This window comes from Cheilinus undulatus, linkage group 6, assembly GCF_018320785.1.
Source record: "Cheilinus undulatus linkage group 6, ASM1832078v1, whole genome shotgun sequence".
Classification (NCBI taxonomy): Eukaryota; Metazoa; Chordata; class Actinopteri; order Labriformes; family Labridae; genus Cheilinus; species Cheilinus undulatus.
In genome coordinates, this window is record NC_054870.1 from 19,052,274 (window position 1) to 19,072,192 (window position 19,919).

At 39.6% G+C, this 19,919-nt stretch overlaps 1 protein-coding gene across 6 annotated transcripts in view; it reads left to right on the forward strand.

Moving 5' to 3' along the window:
• atrnl1a (attractin-like 1a) overlaps nucleotides 1-19,919 on the forward strand; it is a 450,037-nt gene that overhangs the window by 52,983 nt on the left and 377,135 nt on the right. For all 6 annotated transcript variants that reach the window (XM_041790223.1, XM_041790225.1, XM_041790224.1 and 3 more), the window contains exons 2-4: nucleotides 10,766-10,849; nucleotides 13,670-13,783; nucleotides 14,698-14,826. In XM_041790223.1, the coding sequence (XP_041646157.1) occupies nucleotides 10,766-10,849; nucleotides 13,670-13,783; nucleotides 14,698-14,826 (327 nt within the window). The remainder of the gene's footprint in view (nucleotides 1-10,765; nucleotides 10,850-13,669; nucleotides 13,784-14,697; nucleotides 14,827-19,919) is intronic.

Here is a 19,919-nt window from a genome sequence, read left to right on the forward strand (position 1 = left end):
AAGGCTTCCATCTACCCTTCATAAGCTGGGTTTCCATTACACTTGGAAATGCGCAAAATCGAAAGAAAGCAAAAAAAAAACTGGTAATGGAAACACCTGAATTTCGAAAAAAAACCCCGTAAAATATCACAAAAAAGTTTTTACACTTTCATGAGGAGGATTTTCAGGCGTTTTAATATATAAATATATCACAAAAGTGCAATGGAAATACTTTTTCCGCATTTACTAGTCACGGGACGTGACGTACGGTGTCACGTGATCAGTCACTCTGAGACAACATGGCGTGGTACGCATAGACAGAAGAAGAGACGAGACTTTTCTTAACATCATACTTCTACCCTTATGCGTGACTTTTAGCATACATACGGACTTTACCTCTGAACTATCATCCGTTGCCTTCGTCTTTTGTTCAAAATTATCAAGGCAACCGCCTTAGATGTAACCAAAACCGTACCAACACACAACAGGTTTGAGCATCAAGCTTCCCTGCAGCGGATTCACGCGAGATGAGATTTTACGAGAATTGCAAGGCCTATGCCCAAAACTCCCTTCAATGGAAACGCATTCAAAGCGCAATTGTACTTAATCGAAATTTAAGGAATATCGCTTTTATTTTGCGAAAAACTGTAATGGAAACCCAGCTATAGTTGTCCCTCAGCTATTCCTATATTGTTGTTATCATCGATGCATGCTGAGGTTTTTATTGAGAATATCTCTGCTTTGTTCCATTCAGCTTTGCCTCATCCCTCACCAGTCTCCCAGTTCCTGCTGCTAAAAAGTATCCCCATAGCATAATGCTGCCGCCACCATGCTTCACTGTTGAGATGAGCTTGAGCACAGTTGTGCCTGGTATTTTGTGTCTTATAGACAAATTCAAAGACACTTAGCCTGTTTTGAAGTGATTTTGTTTCTCCCCCTTTTCTCAGTTTTATAAAGGATACGGTTATTTGGATTCCATAATCAAATTGTTAATGAATCATAAGTGAATCAATTCATAGCCCTTGAATGGAGGTTCAAATTAAATAATCTTGAGAAGGAAATTCACATGCCTTCTAGCTACTTTTTGCTGTATGCTATGGTGTAGAGTCAACACCATAGCATACACCATAGATCTGCAGAGCCCTAGGGACAGTTTAAAGAGTTCCCCCTGTATCGACTGTCATGTCCTGTCCAAATTGTGGATTTATGGAATGAATTTCATAGTTTTGATTAAGATTATACAGCTCCTCCTCTCTCTGACACCCTGAGTCTGTGCTGTGTTTGTGGGCTGATATACCTTATCATGGCTTTTTCTCTTTGCCAATCAGCCAGTTGTTCTGGGAACAACAATACTGCCAGACAACAATCTGCTCATTCATTTTGAATAACATTACTGTAATTGAATATTGGTATTGTTGGTGTCTCATTCAGCAGCAGCACCGGCTGGAACAGGTGTCATTGGATCATCAAGCTCTCCAAGAGATGTTTTCCCAGTGCCCCGAAAAGGAAAAGTCCCAGTGCACCAGGGGTAAAAATTTAGAAGCAGTGGTACTGCATACAGGATTGTGCCAGGTGGATAATTTAATTTATTTTTGAATAAAGGCAGCTGGTAGCATATTTTTCAAGTTGTACTCACCTCAATCTACATGGAAGTTACTGCTTCTTCTCTAAACAGCACTCAGGTTAATTTACAAAAGCTTTATGAATGGCACTATTTGGAAAGAGCTACACAATCATCTGATATCATTAATGCATTGCACAACAATGGCAGCCTATGTAAATGAAATTTCCTTGTTCAGATTTGATATGAAAAACTGCCGTATTAAAACAAAGTGGATGATCGATTTTAAATCTGTAAAAATACCCAGAACAAAACGACTTTTTCCAGATACTTTTTCCGATAGATTTGTAGGAGGGAACCCTGAGAGAAAGTTTTATATCATCATCATCAATATCATCATGGTTTGAGTCAGGCATTACAGCATCATGACATGAATATTTGTCTCTTAATCTGGGATTAGAGCCAGAGGATCAAACTGTGATCAGCGGGGGCTGATAGGAGAGATGGATAAAGGGATAGATAGAAAAGTAAGGAGTGAGGGGGCGGATAGAGAGATCAAAACATGAGGAAAACAAACAGCCTGAAGGCTGTCTTATGCTTTTACTCATCTTTACCTTCCTTCAGTTGTTCAGTGTATGGGAGTGCAGGCATGTTCTGTGTCTGTGGGCTTTATTGGCAGGATTTAAGCACTGGCTGTGGCCAGTGTCCGGCTGTGCTACAATCTGTTTGCTCCCCCTCTTTCTCGCTCTGGTTTCACAGAAGCAGCACATTCAGCCTCTTCATTGCATGCACTGATTATGATGGCTTCTCCTTTTTCCTGTGGCAAATAATTAGTCCTTTTATTTAGTTACTAGAGCCAGAGACAGACTATGAAGTCATAAATGGGTTCCATTAATAATTGTTAATGATTGAACTCTTCTCTCATTGTCTGGCAGTGACATCCACTGGGAATGAGGGCCAACCTTTTGGAGTTTCCTGTGCAACTTGCAGCTAGTAATGACTTTGGCCAAGACTTTCTTTCCTTGTTGCCTTTTCTGCTTGCTTTTACTCAGAAAAATGTTAATAGATGCATTCCTTTCCTCTTGGTAATTTCGTATAGGGCCTATGTCACTAATGACATTTTTAGTGCAGCAGTGTCCATTTTTTGTGAGAGCAGTTCAGCATTTTCTCAGAATCTTTAGAACAAAAGCGCCCTTGGTATAGGCTGTTTTTTTGTCACTGTGTTCATGTCTGATATCATCTAGGTGGAAGAGAAACTGTCAAACTCATTTTTAGGAGGGTCAGTTTCCAGGTCTAGAGCTTTTACATGACCACTATCCCATTAGAATTTCTATGAGCTCTTGGTGAAATTTCTTAAATCAAATATTAACTGTACAGAGCAATTTTAAACGGACCTTATGGTCACTTACAAGGCAAATGAAAGTGCAAGCCAACTTTTTAATTGTCTTGCTGTCATCATTTGGAGAAGCTTCCAAGGGGATCCACTGAAGCTCATTAGAGCCCTACGGACTGAAGGAAAGAAAGAATTAGAAAGGGTGGTAAGGAGGGGTGTGTAATTAGAGAATAAAAGAAGAGGAGAGGGTTAGGTTTGAATTTAAGGAGATGCAAGATGGGGTGCGTCACTTAAACTTTTAAACACACTTTAATTCATTAATATTAAGATTACGCTTCATGTGACATTTTTTCAAGGGGTCAAGTGATATGGGTTTTTCAAGATCAATATTTGTTATTAGTTGTTCTTGAGACTGACAATCTTTATTTGCAACTGATATGCATTTGTTAAGATGCACAGAATGAACCTAAAGTGGCAAAAGTAAAATTAGCGTGAAAATGAAGGAAAACAAGGCATAGCTCTATCAGCATGAGGAAACTGTACAAAGCAACACACAGGTGCAGCTTAGGCCTTGTTTACACACCGTTTTGCTTCGTTTTCCGTTTTCGTTTCCAAAAAGTTTCACGTTTACACGGCAAGATTTTGAAAACAGTCTCTGTCTACACGAGAATGCAGGAAACAGAAAAAAGCTGTAGTAAGGTGATTTACTGCACAACAAAACTGTCTCTACAACAAGGACAGTGTTTTTCATGTGCTTTTATGTAACAATTTTTATCATACACGTGTGCATGAGAGTATTCCATCACTGAATCCTCCTCCTCCTCATCACCATTATAGCGTGGCAGCGAAATTTTTCGGTACATATAAACACAAAAATGCATTGCAAGACCACTCTTTTTACAACGAAATCCTGTTAAGACTGATTTTCCAGTGACAAATTTTTCTCCTAAAGCCTTTGATTTCTCATGGATTTTCTCTAAAAGTGCAGCGCTTCCTGCTTTTAGCGCAGCAAAAGAATAATAGCCTTTACAGAACAAAATTTCTACTTTCCTATTGACAATTTTATCTGCTTCTCGGAAGTGATTAACTATCTTTTATTAACCTTACCATGGAAGCTTTAATCCTGTCTCCTCCATCAGCTGCGCATTATTTGTAGCCAGTGGATAAGGAAAATAGAAATATCATTCTAAAAAAACTGCTCCAGCTGCGCTCATGTGCAGCGCCGCACTTTATGAGAAAATCCATGAGAAGTTAAAGGCTGTAGGAGCTGAATTTATCCGTGGGAAATTAATTATTCTCAGCGGATATCTACGTTATAACAAGACTGATCGAGCAAAACATTTTTTTGTGTTAATATGAGTCGTGAAATTTCTCTGCCTCACTACGATAATGATGACGGTTATTATCATGATGATTGATAAAAAAATTAAAAGTAATCATTTCCAAAATTAATAGCCTGATTTTATCTAAAGAAACTGACACTGATAGCCCTCTAAACGAGAAAAATGTGTCCCCTTATCTAATTCCAGCTGTCTGTGACTTGACAAGCTGAATCACTGTAAACTACAGACTCGAGCTGCCACGGCTCGCTTCAGAGTGCTGCAACACTTACCCGTGACAGCTGACTGCGTAGAGCACATGTACGTTTTCAGAAAGTATCGTTTTCCCTGTTTACACAGAGACAGAGATGGGGGCGTTTTGAAAACCTTCCACTCTGGAGTCCGTTTCCAAATTGTTCTGTGCCAAAACGCCGTTCTCATGTAAACGGACGGCCAAAATGCTACATAAGTCTTGCGTTTTCACTTGAAAACGTTGTCGTGTAAACAGGGCCTTATACTAATACAGAACTACTCACTATTAGAGGAATACATGGTCTTCTGTCACAGATCATAAATTTTCATGTATCGTATTTCATTTTATCATATGGTAATCCTCTAATTATTTTTCTATGTCTATAGGATCTACCTATCAATATACCAAAATCTTTTTTTATTATTTGCTATTTTATTGACTCTTGGGCCCTTGTTAATGTTCAAAATGCACATCTTAATCACTGAAAGTATTTTTGCCTGCCATGACTACATCTTGAGGATCCTTGAAGCACGAGTCTCCAGGCACTTGTTAAGCTTTGCCCAATGATAACATAATTAGAGGCCTGTTTCTACCCTGAACATGAAATAAAAACTAGTTTGTCTTTATTTTGACTTTCTGGTCTGTCAGTGTGCGGCCATGACGACAGAGCAGACACTGCAGGCTTAGATAATGAACATACACACAGTCACTCACTGTCCCAGCCCGAGGCAGGCTGCGACGTCTTCAGTGCCTGTGACACCAGCATGTTGTGTGTAACAGTGTCTTCTGTGTGTGCGTTCCTATCTTCACCTTTCCCTCCGTGCAGCAATGAAAAAGGATTAGTTTGACTGACAGGTGTGACCGATGATGTTACCACACACACACCCCCACACTCACACGCACACATTGAATGAACTCAACATTGTGGTTATTACAATTGCAACATGAATATGTCATGTTGGGATCTCTATGGCAACAGTAACATGCTCTGTCTTACCTTTACATGAGTGGGATGCCATGTTCTACCTGCTCACAGTATAATGTTGTTTTTCAGCCACCAGTGTTTCTTGCAGTGTTTTCCCAAAAGACTGAGAACAAACAACATGTATTTCAATATTTGTAACATACTGATAGAGTTCGGTCAGCATCTTATAATATGTAGAAAGTCCAGACAATTATTGGTAAGATAAAAGACTAAATAAGTCCGCATGGAATAAATGTCAAAATATTATAAATCAACCCACAGGATCTTGGGTAAAATCCTAAAAAGGTGTGTATGTGCTCTGTCAGTGGTGTCTGTGATAAATAAACGAAGCTGTTAAGCAAAGACAAATAAATGAATGTAGGATGTAGGCGCTGTGACAGGCGTTACTAACCTTGCAAAGCAGATGGATACACCCGTTTCCTTGTTTCTCACTGGCGAATCCCTCTTGCAAAGCTCCCATCTGAGCAGTTTGAGCCCGGTTAGAAAGTGACATGACGTCATGACGTAAGCAAGCCGCAACAACAGGCCGTTGCCCTTATGGTGGAAAGTAGCGCGGATGCTGCTAAAATGTCAGTTTTATCAGAACTTGACAACATTTCTCCATTAAAAGAAGAACAAAGAAGAGCATTGAGTCTTTTTCTTTTCAGAAACGACAAAAGTCATATACTGACATGTCTATAGTCACCATCGTTCGCGTTATGCAGTTCTATATGGAGTTTATTCTTTGTTATACCATGGTCTTGGTGAATACTCGATTCTGATTGGCTCTGGAAATTCCATTGGTGTCAATTAACTTCTTATATATGGACACATTTCGAACTTCTCAAGTAGTCCCAGTCAAAAAAATCTTTTCACTGTTCCAAATTAATGCGCAGCAGCTGTTAGCCATTACTCCGGTAGGAGGGACTGTAGCTACCTGAAACAGTCATATTTTCTGAGTAGGGAGTACAGCGTTGCCAGCCTAAGAAACCTATAGACCGTCATCAACCATCACTTTACTGACATAAATAAAATGACAAACTTTAGGTTTAAGACCTGTAACCTAAGACGGGCTTATCTTTTATATCCAACGTTGTTGACATAAACACGAATATGTATATATGTTCTCAATTATAATGAGAGGTCCTGTTCTGTGTTTACTTATGTAAATGAGCAGCGACAGTAGCCTGTGATGTGCGCTGTATATATGTGACAAAATGCGCATGTGCTGTGTGTCTATCGACATGTTTCAATAAAGTTTTCTCTCCCTCAGATAGAGGGCGCAAGATCCAGTTAGAGCAGAGCTGATGCCCTACTGTGTGATTATTCCTCCATTAATAATTCGGTCTAGTATGTGCATGTTAGAAACGCTGAGCAAACTGACTCTGCTAACAGACGTACATCTTCTCTCCAGGCTCACCTTAACACTGAGAGGTGAGTGTCCATCTGGCATGTCAGGTTAAGGTGTTACAGCTCTGTCATTAACTCTGTCAGCTCTGTTGTTTAAACAGGAGCATTAAGATTGGCTAATGCAGCGTTAAAGGAGAATTTAAATTAGGGATGCGTGATTAAGTGCTTAAAGAGTTACATTCATTGATCAAATTAGCCGTGAGATGTACGAGTCAGTTAAATAAATTAGCTGTCATTTTTTGTAAACAAAGGCTTGAAATCACGGTCTGTAATGCTCTTTAAACTGTAATGACCCTTCTGCCACTAGAGACTGCTGTAGTTTCAGCTAATGGCCACTGCATTCCTGCCTGAGCTTTCCCCCAGAACTTCACCCAGATGTAAATAAGCTTAGCAGTAGCTTAGAGGTTAGTGTGTAGTAGGAACAGCGTGGAATGACAGTTTTTTAAGTAGTTAATGGAATAAAGTGATATGTAGGCAATCAGGGGTAGAACTCACTTATAACTACTTAACAGAAATGAAAAGAAATTGCATATCAAAGCATGATATTAATCTGCATAGAGGAACAGAGGCTGGCAGAGCTAGCTGCTAATATTAGCCACACTGTACAGAGTATAACAGATCACACCTGCTAACACAATGACCCTGTGAGGAATGACTGTTTTCAAAGTATTTTCTACTCTTCAGACTAGTTGGTTAAACGCCATTTAAATGTCCGTTTAGCCGAATGGGGAAATAGGAACATCCTTCATTTTAACTAAGTTACAACTGTTAAGGATGTTCCTATTTCCCCAATTTTGACTGAACATGTGTAAAATAAAGCCTGGGGTAAAAAAATAAAAATAACAACAAAAGAATTGTTAAGTTCAATATGATTTCATAATCGAAGTAAAGTGCAGGAAATCTTCTCGGGAATAAATCCTGTTCACTGACAGATTAAAGCCATCGCTGATGATTGTGTATGTAGTATAAAGCTGCAGCCCTGAAGCTGTTGGCTTAGCATAAATATTTAAAGCATGGCGAAGCAGTTAACAGTTGGCTTTGTTTGTCAGGAAATAGTGAAGACTTTGCACTCATCTTGAAGCGACAGCACTGTGTTGGTGTATGTCTGGCCAAGATATGTAGCTTAACCAGTATAGAGTTGCTGGGAGGTGGATTTTTGATTAGTTTGTAAGCTTTGCCAGCTCCATCTCTGCTTTTAGCCTTCTTGCTAAGCCAAGCAAAAACCCAGTCTAGATCAATACTTGATCAAAATGAATAAATAAAAAATACAAATGAGAAAAAATAATCAATTGTGTAATCTTACTCTTGGCAAGAGAGAGTAATGTGGCATATATCCCAACATGTCAGACCATTCCTTGTAAAATGAAGATGGCATATACAGATGTCAAGCTGTCGTCACAATGAAGTTGTCTGTTTCAGATGATTTATGAGCAGAATATCGTGCTCATTTTGAACCATCAAACCAGCCCTGATGGTTTGGTTTGTTTTTTACAGCACATTTAGGGAAGATCTGTTGCTTTAAATGTTGGAATGAAAATAAACTGTAACTTATTATCAGTAAAAGCTAAGAGAAAGAGAGACAATTGTGTAAGGAGTCACACAAGGGTAAACAAAGGTTCCCAAAGCTTTGAAAATGGGCCATGCCAAGGTTGAATCAAAACAACACAAGCAGTTTTGCACTGCTACCAAGGCAAGGGAAATTTTGTGGGAGGACAGTTAGACCAGACAACACTAATACCCACATACTCCTGATCCTGCAGCTGTTAGCTGAGCTGCACGTCATATGAAGGCGATGGGGCAAAGCCCTTGGAACCCTCACTGCTTAATGAGGAGGAAATCCCTGTGCAACAAGCGTCAGTCAGGTATGTTGAACATTGCTGGTGTGCGGAGGTGTTGTCAATGGGTTCTCAACTGTTTCAGCTTAACTTGAGGTGGTCATTGTCAGTCAGTACCTGGAATACAACTTCTCTTTGGGAAGACTCTTGTATACTTGTGATGTCGAGAGAGCTGGCTAGACTTGGAATTGTCATTGCATCCTTGTCTGAGGTGAGGCGTCCTGGCACTGGTGAGTCTATTGTGGGTGGATACACCAGCTTCTGTTTTTTACCATGCTGATGGACGCCACTCTGAGGTGGTGGTGCTGGTTGTTGTGATCCGACTGGCCCCCTTGATACTGGAGGTAAGGCCTGTCAATGAGTGTTTACTGCATGCAAACTGACCAGTTTGATGGGTTCGGTTTCGTTCGTCGCAGTCTATGTTCCAACAGGGGTGAACTTTCTGCGAAGGAAGCTTTCTACACCACACTCAACTAGGTGGTGAAGTCAGTCCCCAGGGATGATGCCCTGGTTGCTCTTGGTGACTTCAATGCTACCACTGGCACTGACACTGACAGTGAGGGCTACGAGACACGTTGTGGTCCACATGGCTCTGGACAATGAGATGGAAACTCCTCAGTCCCCCTTGACTTTGCCAACAGTCAGCTTGAGGATTGTTGGATTGTGGTTCCTGATACTCAGCATTGGACTCGCTATTCCAATGAAGTCACAAAGAAAGAGATTGACCATGTAGTTGTAGGTGCTAGAGGCCTCTCAGGGCCTGCAGGGTTTTCAGGGCTGCACAGTTCTTTAGTAGGGACCATCGCCCTCCGGTCACAACCCTGAAATTGTGGCTGTGGTGCCCCAGGAGGCTGACTCTGGTGGAATCAGATTGGATGTTGTTTGCCTTGGGGAGCCATATATTACACAGGCATATGTGACTGCCACTGAATACATTCCTGAAGTTACCGAGGCAGAGTAGGAGCCTCATCCCTAAGGAAACCATTGATGTCATTGAGGTGAGTCGCAGGGCAAGACTTGATGGCAAAACCGAACCGTGCATAGACTGAGGTGTAAGGGTTCAAGGGTGATGTGGAGAGATGCGGTTGTCAATAATTGCTTGTGCAAGAGGAATGGGCTCACTGAGCAAGACAGTGTGGCGTTCCTGGTATCTGAGCATGCAGACAAAAGTCAGAGTCTTTTGGTCCTTGGTCCTTCCGGTCTTACAATACTCTTATTAGAACTGAAGGTTAATTGGTTGCCATGGCCGCCCTTCAGTGCATCTTCGGGTATCGTTGGCAAGATCATGTGTCTAATGTGTAATGTGCTCAGGGGAGAAAAGGTTGGTTGAGTCAGCTGCTTGATGCAGCTGCACTTTTACTGGCATCTGATGCACTTTCTTAGCCTGATCCAGGACCACTTACAGGGTGCCAAGGACCCGCTGGGCTGGTCCAGACACTGGGGGTAACCCTGTGTGTTGTGGAGGTGGTAGCTGGAAGGATACCTGAAAAGATGAGGCATGGGCCTAGCGCAGGCCTGGATAATGGCCATCAGAAAGCCAGAGCAATACAGGACCAAGGCTGACGCGGCAAAGTGCTGAACCAATATATACCCTACATAATATATATTATTCAGACTACTAGTGCAAGTTTTTCTTTTTCACTGAGAACCACATGCAGAAAAGTCAAAGAATGACTGAACTACTTTGATAAACCTCACCTTTTGTATATTACAGTTACAACAACCAATACACTGTGACTAGTTATGTTTAAAGACAAACAGCCTACATTAGCTTTCCATGAATGGTTGGCATGAGTGTGATCAAGCTTTAAATGCTGCCATATCTATATTGTCTTTATTTATCAGGGTGTTATGAATTGAGCTATCATTACCATTTCGGTTTCAAGTAGTTTACCGTTACAGTATGCAATGTGTTTATGCCTTTTCAATTTATGTATGAAAAAAACATGTGAACAAATTCTTCTGTTCATAATGTTGATTTTCAGTACCAACACAGCACCACCACCTACTGTTCAAACTAATTAAAAATGATCCACAGGATGCATTTTGCCTACGGGGTGTATGTTGGACACCCTCTTTTAAAACATTCTTCTCTCCTTGTCTCATTGCAGGCTCACAGATCTGTCAGGCTCTCTCACAGATGGACCAGCAAACTACAAGTATAAGACCAAATGCACCTGGCTTATAGAGGGATAGTAAGTATGGATGGTTTTATGTCCTTCTGTTATCAAATATCTCTCTTTATTCCACTACGTAGGTAAATGGATTTCTTTTGTATCTTACCTAAGAGCTCTATTTCAAGAGTTTTATGACTCTGTCAGTTGTTTGACTTGACTGTACTTCTTGTGCTTCACAGTTACATAATGCTTGAATGCAAACAGCAGCAATAACACCTTCATACATCATTTAAACTGCATGGCACTACATTTAACGGATTACATTCTGAATTATCAGGGTTTTTCAGCATATTTAAGATTTCTACGAAATGGACAACACTCTAAAATAATCCACATTATAATTCTTGTTTCCCTGTATTCACATTGTAAGTTTTGTCAGACATATTAATGTCTATTAATTACACAGGATTCAAACAGCCAAGTATTTTCCTTTATTTTTTTTTGTAAATTATAGCTCATTTTAAATATTAATGTATCTTTAACCTTTCAAAAATGGGCTTTGTAGATGTGTTTGAATGGAGCCAATTAGGAAAACCTTTAAACTCCTAAAATTAAAATTTTTCCATTGATTTATACATTAATATAGAACTCAAGCTAAGACCCATAGAAATATGATTGTTTCAAGGTTGGTGTTTAATAACGTGTTTAAAATAAAAAAGTCAGCCTTGTATTTTTTGAAGCAGTTTGTGGAAATAGCTAACCTGACATACCAGATGGATTTGTTTCACACATCCATTTGGAAAACCTTCAATATACAATGTTTGGGAAAGGGCAGAGCCTTTGAAAAAAATCTTGGAGGGGGATTGGATGAACGTTCTGTCTGTCACATCTTTACAGGCCAATCAGAGCAACAAAACATGTGACATCCTCGCTGTGACCAAAGTGCACTTGCTGTTTAGTAATAATAATAATAGTAATTTAGTAATCGTAATAACTCCATACAGAACTGCATAACACAAACCATGGTGACTTTAGACATGTCAGTACATGAATTTTGTCATTTTTGAAAAAGAAAGGTCATCAAGTTCTGATAAAACTGGTGCTTTAGCAGCATCTACGCTAATGTCTTCTGCCATAACGACACTGGCCTCTTGTTGCTGCTTGCTTACGTCACGACTCCGCCGCGCTCGAAAGTACTGCCCCTTATCACTGATTGGTTCTGTCACTTTCTAACCGGGCCCACAAGGTTCAGATAGGAGCTTTGCAAGATGGATTCACCAGTGAGAAACAAGGAAACAGGTGTATCCATCTGCTTTGCAAGGTTAGGAAATAGCTTAGTTACCATTGAAAATCCAGACAAGTTTTAATATAGTGGTTTTGTACTCTCTCCAGCGTTGTGTGATGAACCAGGCTCAAACCTCCAGCCTTGGCATCTGCATGCTTTCAAAAGTACCTCATGGCCGCTCCTGCTGAAAACAATACTAGAAATGCAAGTGGACATTGCAGATACAGGAGCTGCAAAACCGAAGTTTACTGGGCACCCAGCAGAGGACATTCATGTTACACAAAGTAGTGGTCCCAGTGGAAACTCATAAAAACACATTTTAAGCAGTGTTTGTACAACCAAAGTAGCAACAAAAATGCAAACCATGGTGAATGATGACAGGTGGGGTCATCAGCATTGCAACATAAAGACAGAAATTGTGGCGCCATAGAATTTTGGAGTCAGGCTCAAACTACCTCACAAACTCATTAGTCTAACCTTGTTGGACACCTGACCTTTTGCTAACCCCTGTCCACTCAGCTCAGTGCTTTTCAGTTGGGTGGTTGACATTCTTTCACTACAGTTGACCATAATTTTTGTTTTGTTAGAAGTTACCTGGTGGTGTATGTGAGGAAAATGCAAACCCATGCTTGGGATCTCTCCTGCTCAAAACTTTAAAATCAAGTTTCTCTTCTCTCTCTTTCATCTCTCTTCTTCGGTGTACTCCAGTTCATACAAATATCCTCATGTATCCACGGTGAAGGGCAAATCATCACTCCAGTCAAAATCGCTCATACTATCTTTGTTTTAGCTTGGTGTGGTGTTATTACCCCTGTAGAAGCCCCCAGACCCACACAGCTGATCAAACGATATCAATGCGCGGTGGAAGGAGACAAAATGCTGAAAACTGCATTATAAATTAGTGCCTGACACAGAGGCTTTTTTTTGGGAGAAATGAAGTGCTTTGTATGTTTTCAACACTGTGTACGGGCAAGCTAACATATTTTCTTGGTCCATTTTATGCAAACTCATGAAACTACATGGATAAAACGTTCCCATCTACAGCCATTTTGCCGCAACTCTCTCTGAGCTTGTAATAACTACAAGATTAACTTTCACAGAAATCACTGGAGGCTAATGCCACTACTTTAGTGAAGTACCTCATACAACCCAACTTAAAAAATCTTGAAATATCCCTTTAAAGTCCCAGAAATCTGTATCTTGATCCTCTCCAGTTTTTCTTTGTAAAAACAGCATAAAAGTAAAATAGATAATCTGATCCTGCACTTTTACATCTTCTTTTGACTCTCCTCAGATTAGTATTAACAAGGACAAGAACGTTTTGAGGAGTTTGGAAACCAAGAGATTACATGAAAACCTCTTAAACATGAGAGTATTTTGCTCTCTAAGGACAGGGAGAACTTAAAGCTTCTGTTTTGACTCGAACAAGAAATTTCTATCACAACCACTTCAACGTAGTAAAAAAGACTTTCAAAGGGACTGTGTGAGTGACATTTTGAGATCTACAGGCTTCATAAATAGTGCAGAGCCTTTTGAAAAATCTAACTCACATGAAGCAGACAGTAGGTAATCTATATTCATCTAATGTACTTTTGTTCTCCTCTGTTTCCCAGTCCAAATGCAGTGCTCCGCCTGCGCTTCAATCACTTTGCCACAGAGTGCAGCTGGGACCACATGTACGTGTATGATGGAGACTCCATTTACGCCCCTTTGATTGCTGTGTTCAGGTGAGTGCCTGCAGGTCTGAATAGGAGAACTGTGGGAGAGAAAGAGGGGGAAATATGGAAATGACTCAGGTAGCCTTTGGCTTACAAAAGCTACAACATGTTTATGCACCCAAATGACTTCATGTAAAGGCACAACAACAGGACTCATAATTACAGTCCAGGCAAAATAAAGCGATAATGGACAGAAACACAACAATTGCTTACATTAATCCTGAATAGCACTTATTTTCTTGAGCTTAATTGCATATTTTTCTCCTTTTATTCCATAGGACAATCTACAAGCACATGGGTGGGACACACATTCATTAAAAAACAGTTATTACAACATTAATTTACAAACCTCCCACTTTCTTCAGGCTTATCTCCCGTTGTGCTCTAGATATGAAGGGCTAATTTAGGCATTTCCAACCAAGGAAGAATTATCTTTCAGCATTGGAATATACAAAGCCTACACTAGGCATTATTACCTAGCATAAATAAGCTTACAGGGTGCATACTTGTGTTTTTAAAAAGGCTGGGGTTGCAGCCGGGAGGAGGCTTTGATTCAGATTTATTATGTGCAATGGTACATTTGCAGAGCAATGCATTTATTACATGAGACAAGCCCACAAAATAAGAACCACCAAACCTCCTACAATAAAAACAAACCTCATCAATAAAATAAAAACAAAATTTGAAATAACTCGGCTCTGTTGCTACACTTTAAAGCTAATCACTGTAATACATTCAGGGCCGTCTGCAATCACTGAAAGGCATCCTTTTTATCTCACAGCTCTCCAGTGGTACGATCACATCCAGAGTCCATAAACTATACAACAGCATTTCAAAATGCTTTTTACGATTATTGCTTTTTGTTTAGAAGGGTTGTTTGTCTTTCTCTGTCTCAGTCTCTTTGTTCTGTCTCACTCTCTTAGCGGTCTCATAGTGCCAGACACTCGGGGTAATGAGACGGTCCCTGAAGTAGTGACGACGTCCGGCTACGCTCTGCTACATTTCTTCAGTGATGCTGCATACAACCTGACCGGCTTCAACATCCAATACTCGTATGTAAAGATGTCTTTTTGTGCTTCTTTCTGCTCTTTGTCTAAAAGTCATGACAGTGTGCCAGGCTAATGGCACAGATGGTATTGTCTGCGTATCACACATTTAAATACCCTTTTTGAAGCCAATGAGAGAATTGCTTGCTGACATCTCAAAACTTCCACACAATTTATACTCAGTGTTTTTGATATAGTAATTTAATGCATCTCACATGGCAAAAGTTGGGATACATCAAGTATACTCGCCCAGCTCCAGCTCCAAGCAGCTCAGACAAAAAAGTTATTGCAAGTTTAAGTCAGGGGATGGATACAAAAAAAATCCAAGGCACTGAGCATCCCCCAAGTTCAGTTAAATCCATCAACAAGAAATGGAAGGACTATGGCCCATGTGCAAATCTGCCTGGATTGCGACATCCTCACAAACTGAGAGACTGTGCAAGAAGGAGACGAGTGAGAGAGGCCACCAAGACGCCTATGACTACTCTGAAGGAGTTACAAGCTTCAGCAGCTGAGATGAGAGAGGCTCTACACACAACAACTGTTGTCTGGGTTCTTCAGCAGTCAAAGCTCTATGGGAGAGTGGCAAAGAGAAAGCCACTTTTGAAGGTAACTCATATTTAAAAATGAGATATTAATGTCGCTGAAACTCTCTACGAAGTAGCGAGAGGAAAGTGCAGTATAAAGTTTATAAAGACAACAGACAAGTTTATTGCTCCAAAAGGGCAATGGACGATTAAAATGACTCCTCAGGGAAAAAAGAAAAGCATTAAAAATAAGACATTAAGAAAAACATTAGGAATGCATTTTCAGAGACATAAAAACAGAGCATTAATGTGAAATTGCATTTAAAAGATGACATAAGGGGTGCAGGTGGCCAGGTGGTTAAGGTGTGCCCCATGTACACGGACGGCCCAGATTTGAATCTGACCTGAGGCCCTTTACCGCATGTCTCTCCCCTGCTCTTGTCCCTGTTTCCGACCCTATCCACTATCCTACTCTATCAAATAAAGGCACAAAAATGCCCAAAATAAACCTTAAAAAAAATAAGATGACATAAGACGATAAAGAGTTAAAGAAAGTAAGTCCGCAAAAGTAGACAAAGAAGCTCTGTTTAACTTCTCATTAAAGTTTAAGAAGACCTTGAGGAATTCTGGAGGGTTAAACTAGAAGCTTGTTTGGTTTTGATTCTGCTAACATAGGTAGGTGCCTGGGGCCCTATCTTCTCATTCGCTTGAGCCTCAAAGCCATGAATCGAAGGGACAGTTTAAGTTCTTTGGAGCAGGTCTTTGTCAGTACTAAGTATATTTGCCACAGGATAGCCTGTGTAATGCAATGTCATTTTGAAAATAAACAACTTTAAACTAATGTTGGGATAAATGTAAGCTGCTGGAGGAAACTCTCAGGGATTTACTCTTCCTTTGTTTCAGTGCTATTCCCACATAAACACATCAGTCTTCCTCTGCCTGCAGCGCACTGATCAGCTGTTTAGGTCTTCAGGCTGCTCAGCTTGTATTTTGCTGAGTGTACTGATGGCTACATTGGGATATCTGATAAAACTGCATCTATGTTTGTGATTGCTTTAAAAAATAAATGTGTGAGGATTGTTCATTTTTCTCCCTCAACAAAAGACACATTATGTTTTCTTAACCCAGTAAAAACATTGTGAAGCCATGGGCTGTGTGTTAAATAGTATTTCAAGCAAAAACTTTGCATTTTAGAAAAACTTCACCTCTTTGGATTTTTCACTTTATTCCCCTGGTCACATAGATATTTTGCCCAAAAATGAGATTTTTCACTTTTTTATTTTTTGTTATTTTGGTTGTGTTAAATCAGATGCCACACCGTTTTGCTGAATGGTTTATGAAAATCTGAATTCTAAGGCCATTTAATGCAAAATATCTACTTCCAAAAACATTAATAGAAATTTAATTTCAAGTATTTTCTACCAACCATTTTGGGTTAAACTTTTTAATCAGCTTCAGTCTGCATCAAAACAAACACATATTGAAACATTTTCTGGGTTTTGAACCTTTAATCTTAAGTTAAATTACACTATGCCACTATTGTTTTTATGAAATTAAACAAAGAAAAAAAACATGAGGGCTGGAGAACTTTTTGAATTACAGTGTTGGACATGTCAAAAATAAGAATAAAACATTGATTTCATTAAATAGTTTTCGAGTGGTGCCTGATTCGGAATAAACTACACATTAAGGCCATGTCAGGAAAAAATGTTCCAAATATAGGAACACTATTGAATATATTCTTTGTCACTTTTTGGGTAAAATTTTTTGTTTATCTGATCAAAACTACTATATATTCTATTACTTTCAGAGTTTTATCTCTTCAAATCCTAATATGCTCTAGAGGCCACTGTTTTAGGGTCAAAATCCAGAAAATGTTTAAAACCTTGATAGTTTTGATCAGGATTGAAGCTGATTAAAAGATTTAACCCACAAAATTGGATATGAAAAACTATATTTACAGTGCAAATTAAAAGTATGCCCCCGCTTGGATGTTTTACTTGTGATGGTCAATATATTTCTACTTTGTTTACAAAAAAATAACCTCTATAATGTCAAAAATGAAAACGGAGTAATGTCAAATAAATAAGGTCTAGATAAATAAGGATTAGGTGTGAACAGCCTTTTTCTATCCAGCCACACTTTCTCTGTTGGATTGAAGTCTGAGCTTTGACTCGGTCTCTCCAGAACATTCACTTTGTTGTCTTTAAACCATTTCTGTCAAGCTTTTTATGTATGCTTTGGTTCATTGTTTTACTGGGAAATAAATCTTCTCCCAAGAATAGTTTCTCTTGCAGACTGAATAAGATTGTCTTCAGGGTTTCTTTTCTATATTTTCCCGCATTCATTTTAGCCTCTACCTTTACAAGCCTTCCAGAGCCAGCTGCTGAGAACCACCCCCACAGCATGATGCTGCCGCTAAACTGCTTCACAGTGGGGATGGTGCATTTGTGGTGCAGTGTTTGGTGTTTGCCAAACAGCATCTTGTCTGATGGCCAAAAATCCCCATTTTGTCCCCATCAGACCACAGAACTTTGTTCTACTTGGTCATGGAGTCTCCCACATGCCTTTTGGCGAAATCTAGTCAAGATTAAATATGAGTTTTCTTCAACAGTGGCTTTCTCTCCCATAACGCTTTGAGTGTTGTATGCAGAGTCTCTCCTATCTCAGCTGCTGAAGCTTGTACCTCCTTCAGAGTAGTCATAGGTGACTTGGCGGCCTCTATCACTAGTCTAATTGCACGGTCTCAGTTTGTGAGTATGGCCCAAACCAGGAAGATTTACACTTATGCCATATATCTTCTATTTCTTGTTGATGGATTTAACTGAACTCTGGGGGGTGTTCAGTGGCTTGGAATCTTTTTTGTATCCATCTCGTGACTTATACTTTTCAATAACCTTTTTCCCTGAGTTGCTTGAAGTGTTCTTTTGTCTTCCTGGTGTAATGGTAGCAAGGAATACGTATTAACCAGTGACTGGACCTTCCAGACAGGTACTACAGTCATTTTAGACACATTAACTGCTCTCAGGTGATCACCATTTGACTAACTGTGAGACTAACATCAGTTGGCTAGAACTCTGTTGAATTAGGTCAGTCACTTTAAGGAGGGGGGGCATTTTTTATTCTATTTTACATCTCATATTTTTGTTTAAATGGCATTACTTTTTAGAAATCTGTTTTCACTTTGACATTGTTTTTGTCAAAAAAACTAAACAAATTATTTTGACCATGATTGATTTATAAAATCAATAAAAGGGTTAAACATCAAAGGGAGTGGATACTTTTCATAGGCACTGTGTAATACTTATGTTTTGGGAAGTGGACATTCTTTGCCTTCACGTTAGAAAATTGAAGAGATTTTAAACAGTACAATTTAGAAATTTTGAAAACGGCCCATAAAGCATCAGCTCTGGATGTTGAGAGCTGCAGACTGCCAGAGCATTTGTGCTACTGGTATTCCCTGCTGTCCCGTTTTACCAAATCCCTCTTGTGACAGTGTGGACATGAGCTAACAGTTTATACACCTACACCACAAATGACTCGGTCTCTCTCCTGTCCTCCATTTTTTCAATGCAGATTCCACCTTTTCTGTCTTTTTGGACCTGATGAGTCTCCCTCTGCAGACATTTGTCATTGTATCCTCTTATATACACAGTTAATGACATGCCCTATGTTTTAATAATCACTTAGTTTAGTACTGTTGAATTTATTGTTTCTTTCTTCAAGGTGTCATTCTGACTGGCATCACTTACAGCTAATACTCTTATCACTGGCATTACCACACACTGCCTCATTTCAAAACATGAACTACCCCTTCAGTACTTTCCGTATGAATACATTACAGGGCTGAAATATGAGTTTAATATTTTATAATAAGCTTGTGTGGGAAGTAGTGTAACATTTGTACTGTTTTTTCTCCTCCAATCCCTCTCAAAAGGGACCTGTGCAGTAGAGTATCTGTATAAATCCACCTATAAAATAATAACCCTCCACACCTCTCACTCATCCTCATAAACATGGCTGCTGAGTGCCAGCAGTGAAGGCCATGATGGGAAATTAAGTAATTTGTTATAGGCCAACATGGCAGGAGTGAGGACAGTTACTGTACAGTCACACAGCCTCAAGGCTCTTCTGCTCACATGCACTGAGGGGAGAAAAAGGTTGTCATGACGACCCTCTTGTCACAGCTGAAAACCAGCTTTTAGTGTTAACAGGAACAAGATTGCTGCTTCTTCTCCTAGTCATCTTTTTTCTGTTACTCTCTCTTTCAGCATTTGTGTCTCTCTCAGAGAGTTTAAGTTCAGTGCTTTCAGCACTTCTTTTTTTCAAAGTTTGATTTTTCATGTTGGATTTCATTTTATTTTGTTGTTGGATTTTCATTTTTATTTACCTCATTTGTCCTGTTAGACCCATAGGATTCACTGTAAAATTATGTTAAATTGTTAGGCACCATTTGATAACAGGAACAAACAGTAGATCCATCCATTAGCCTTACAACACTTCTTTGTATTTGCTTACTGAACAAGAGCCTGATATTTATCTTTCACAAATGGTAGTTACACTATTTTTTAA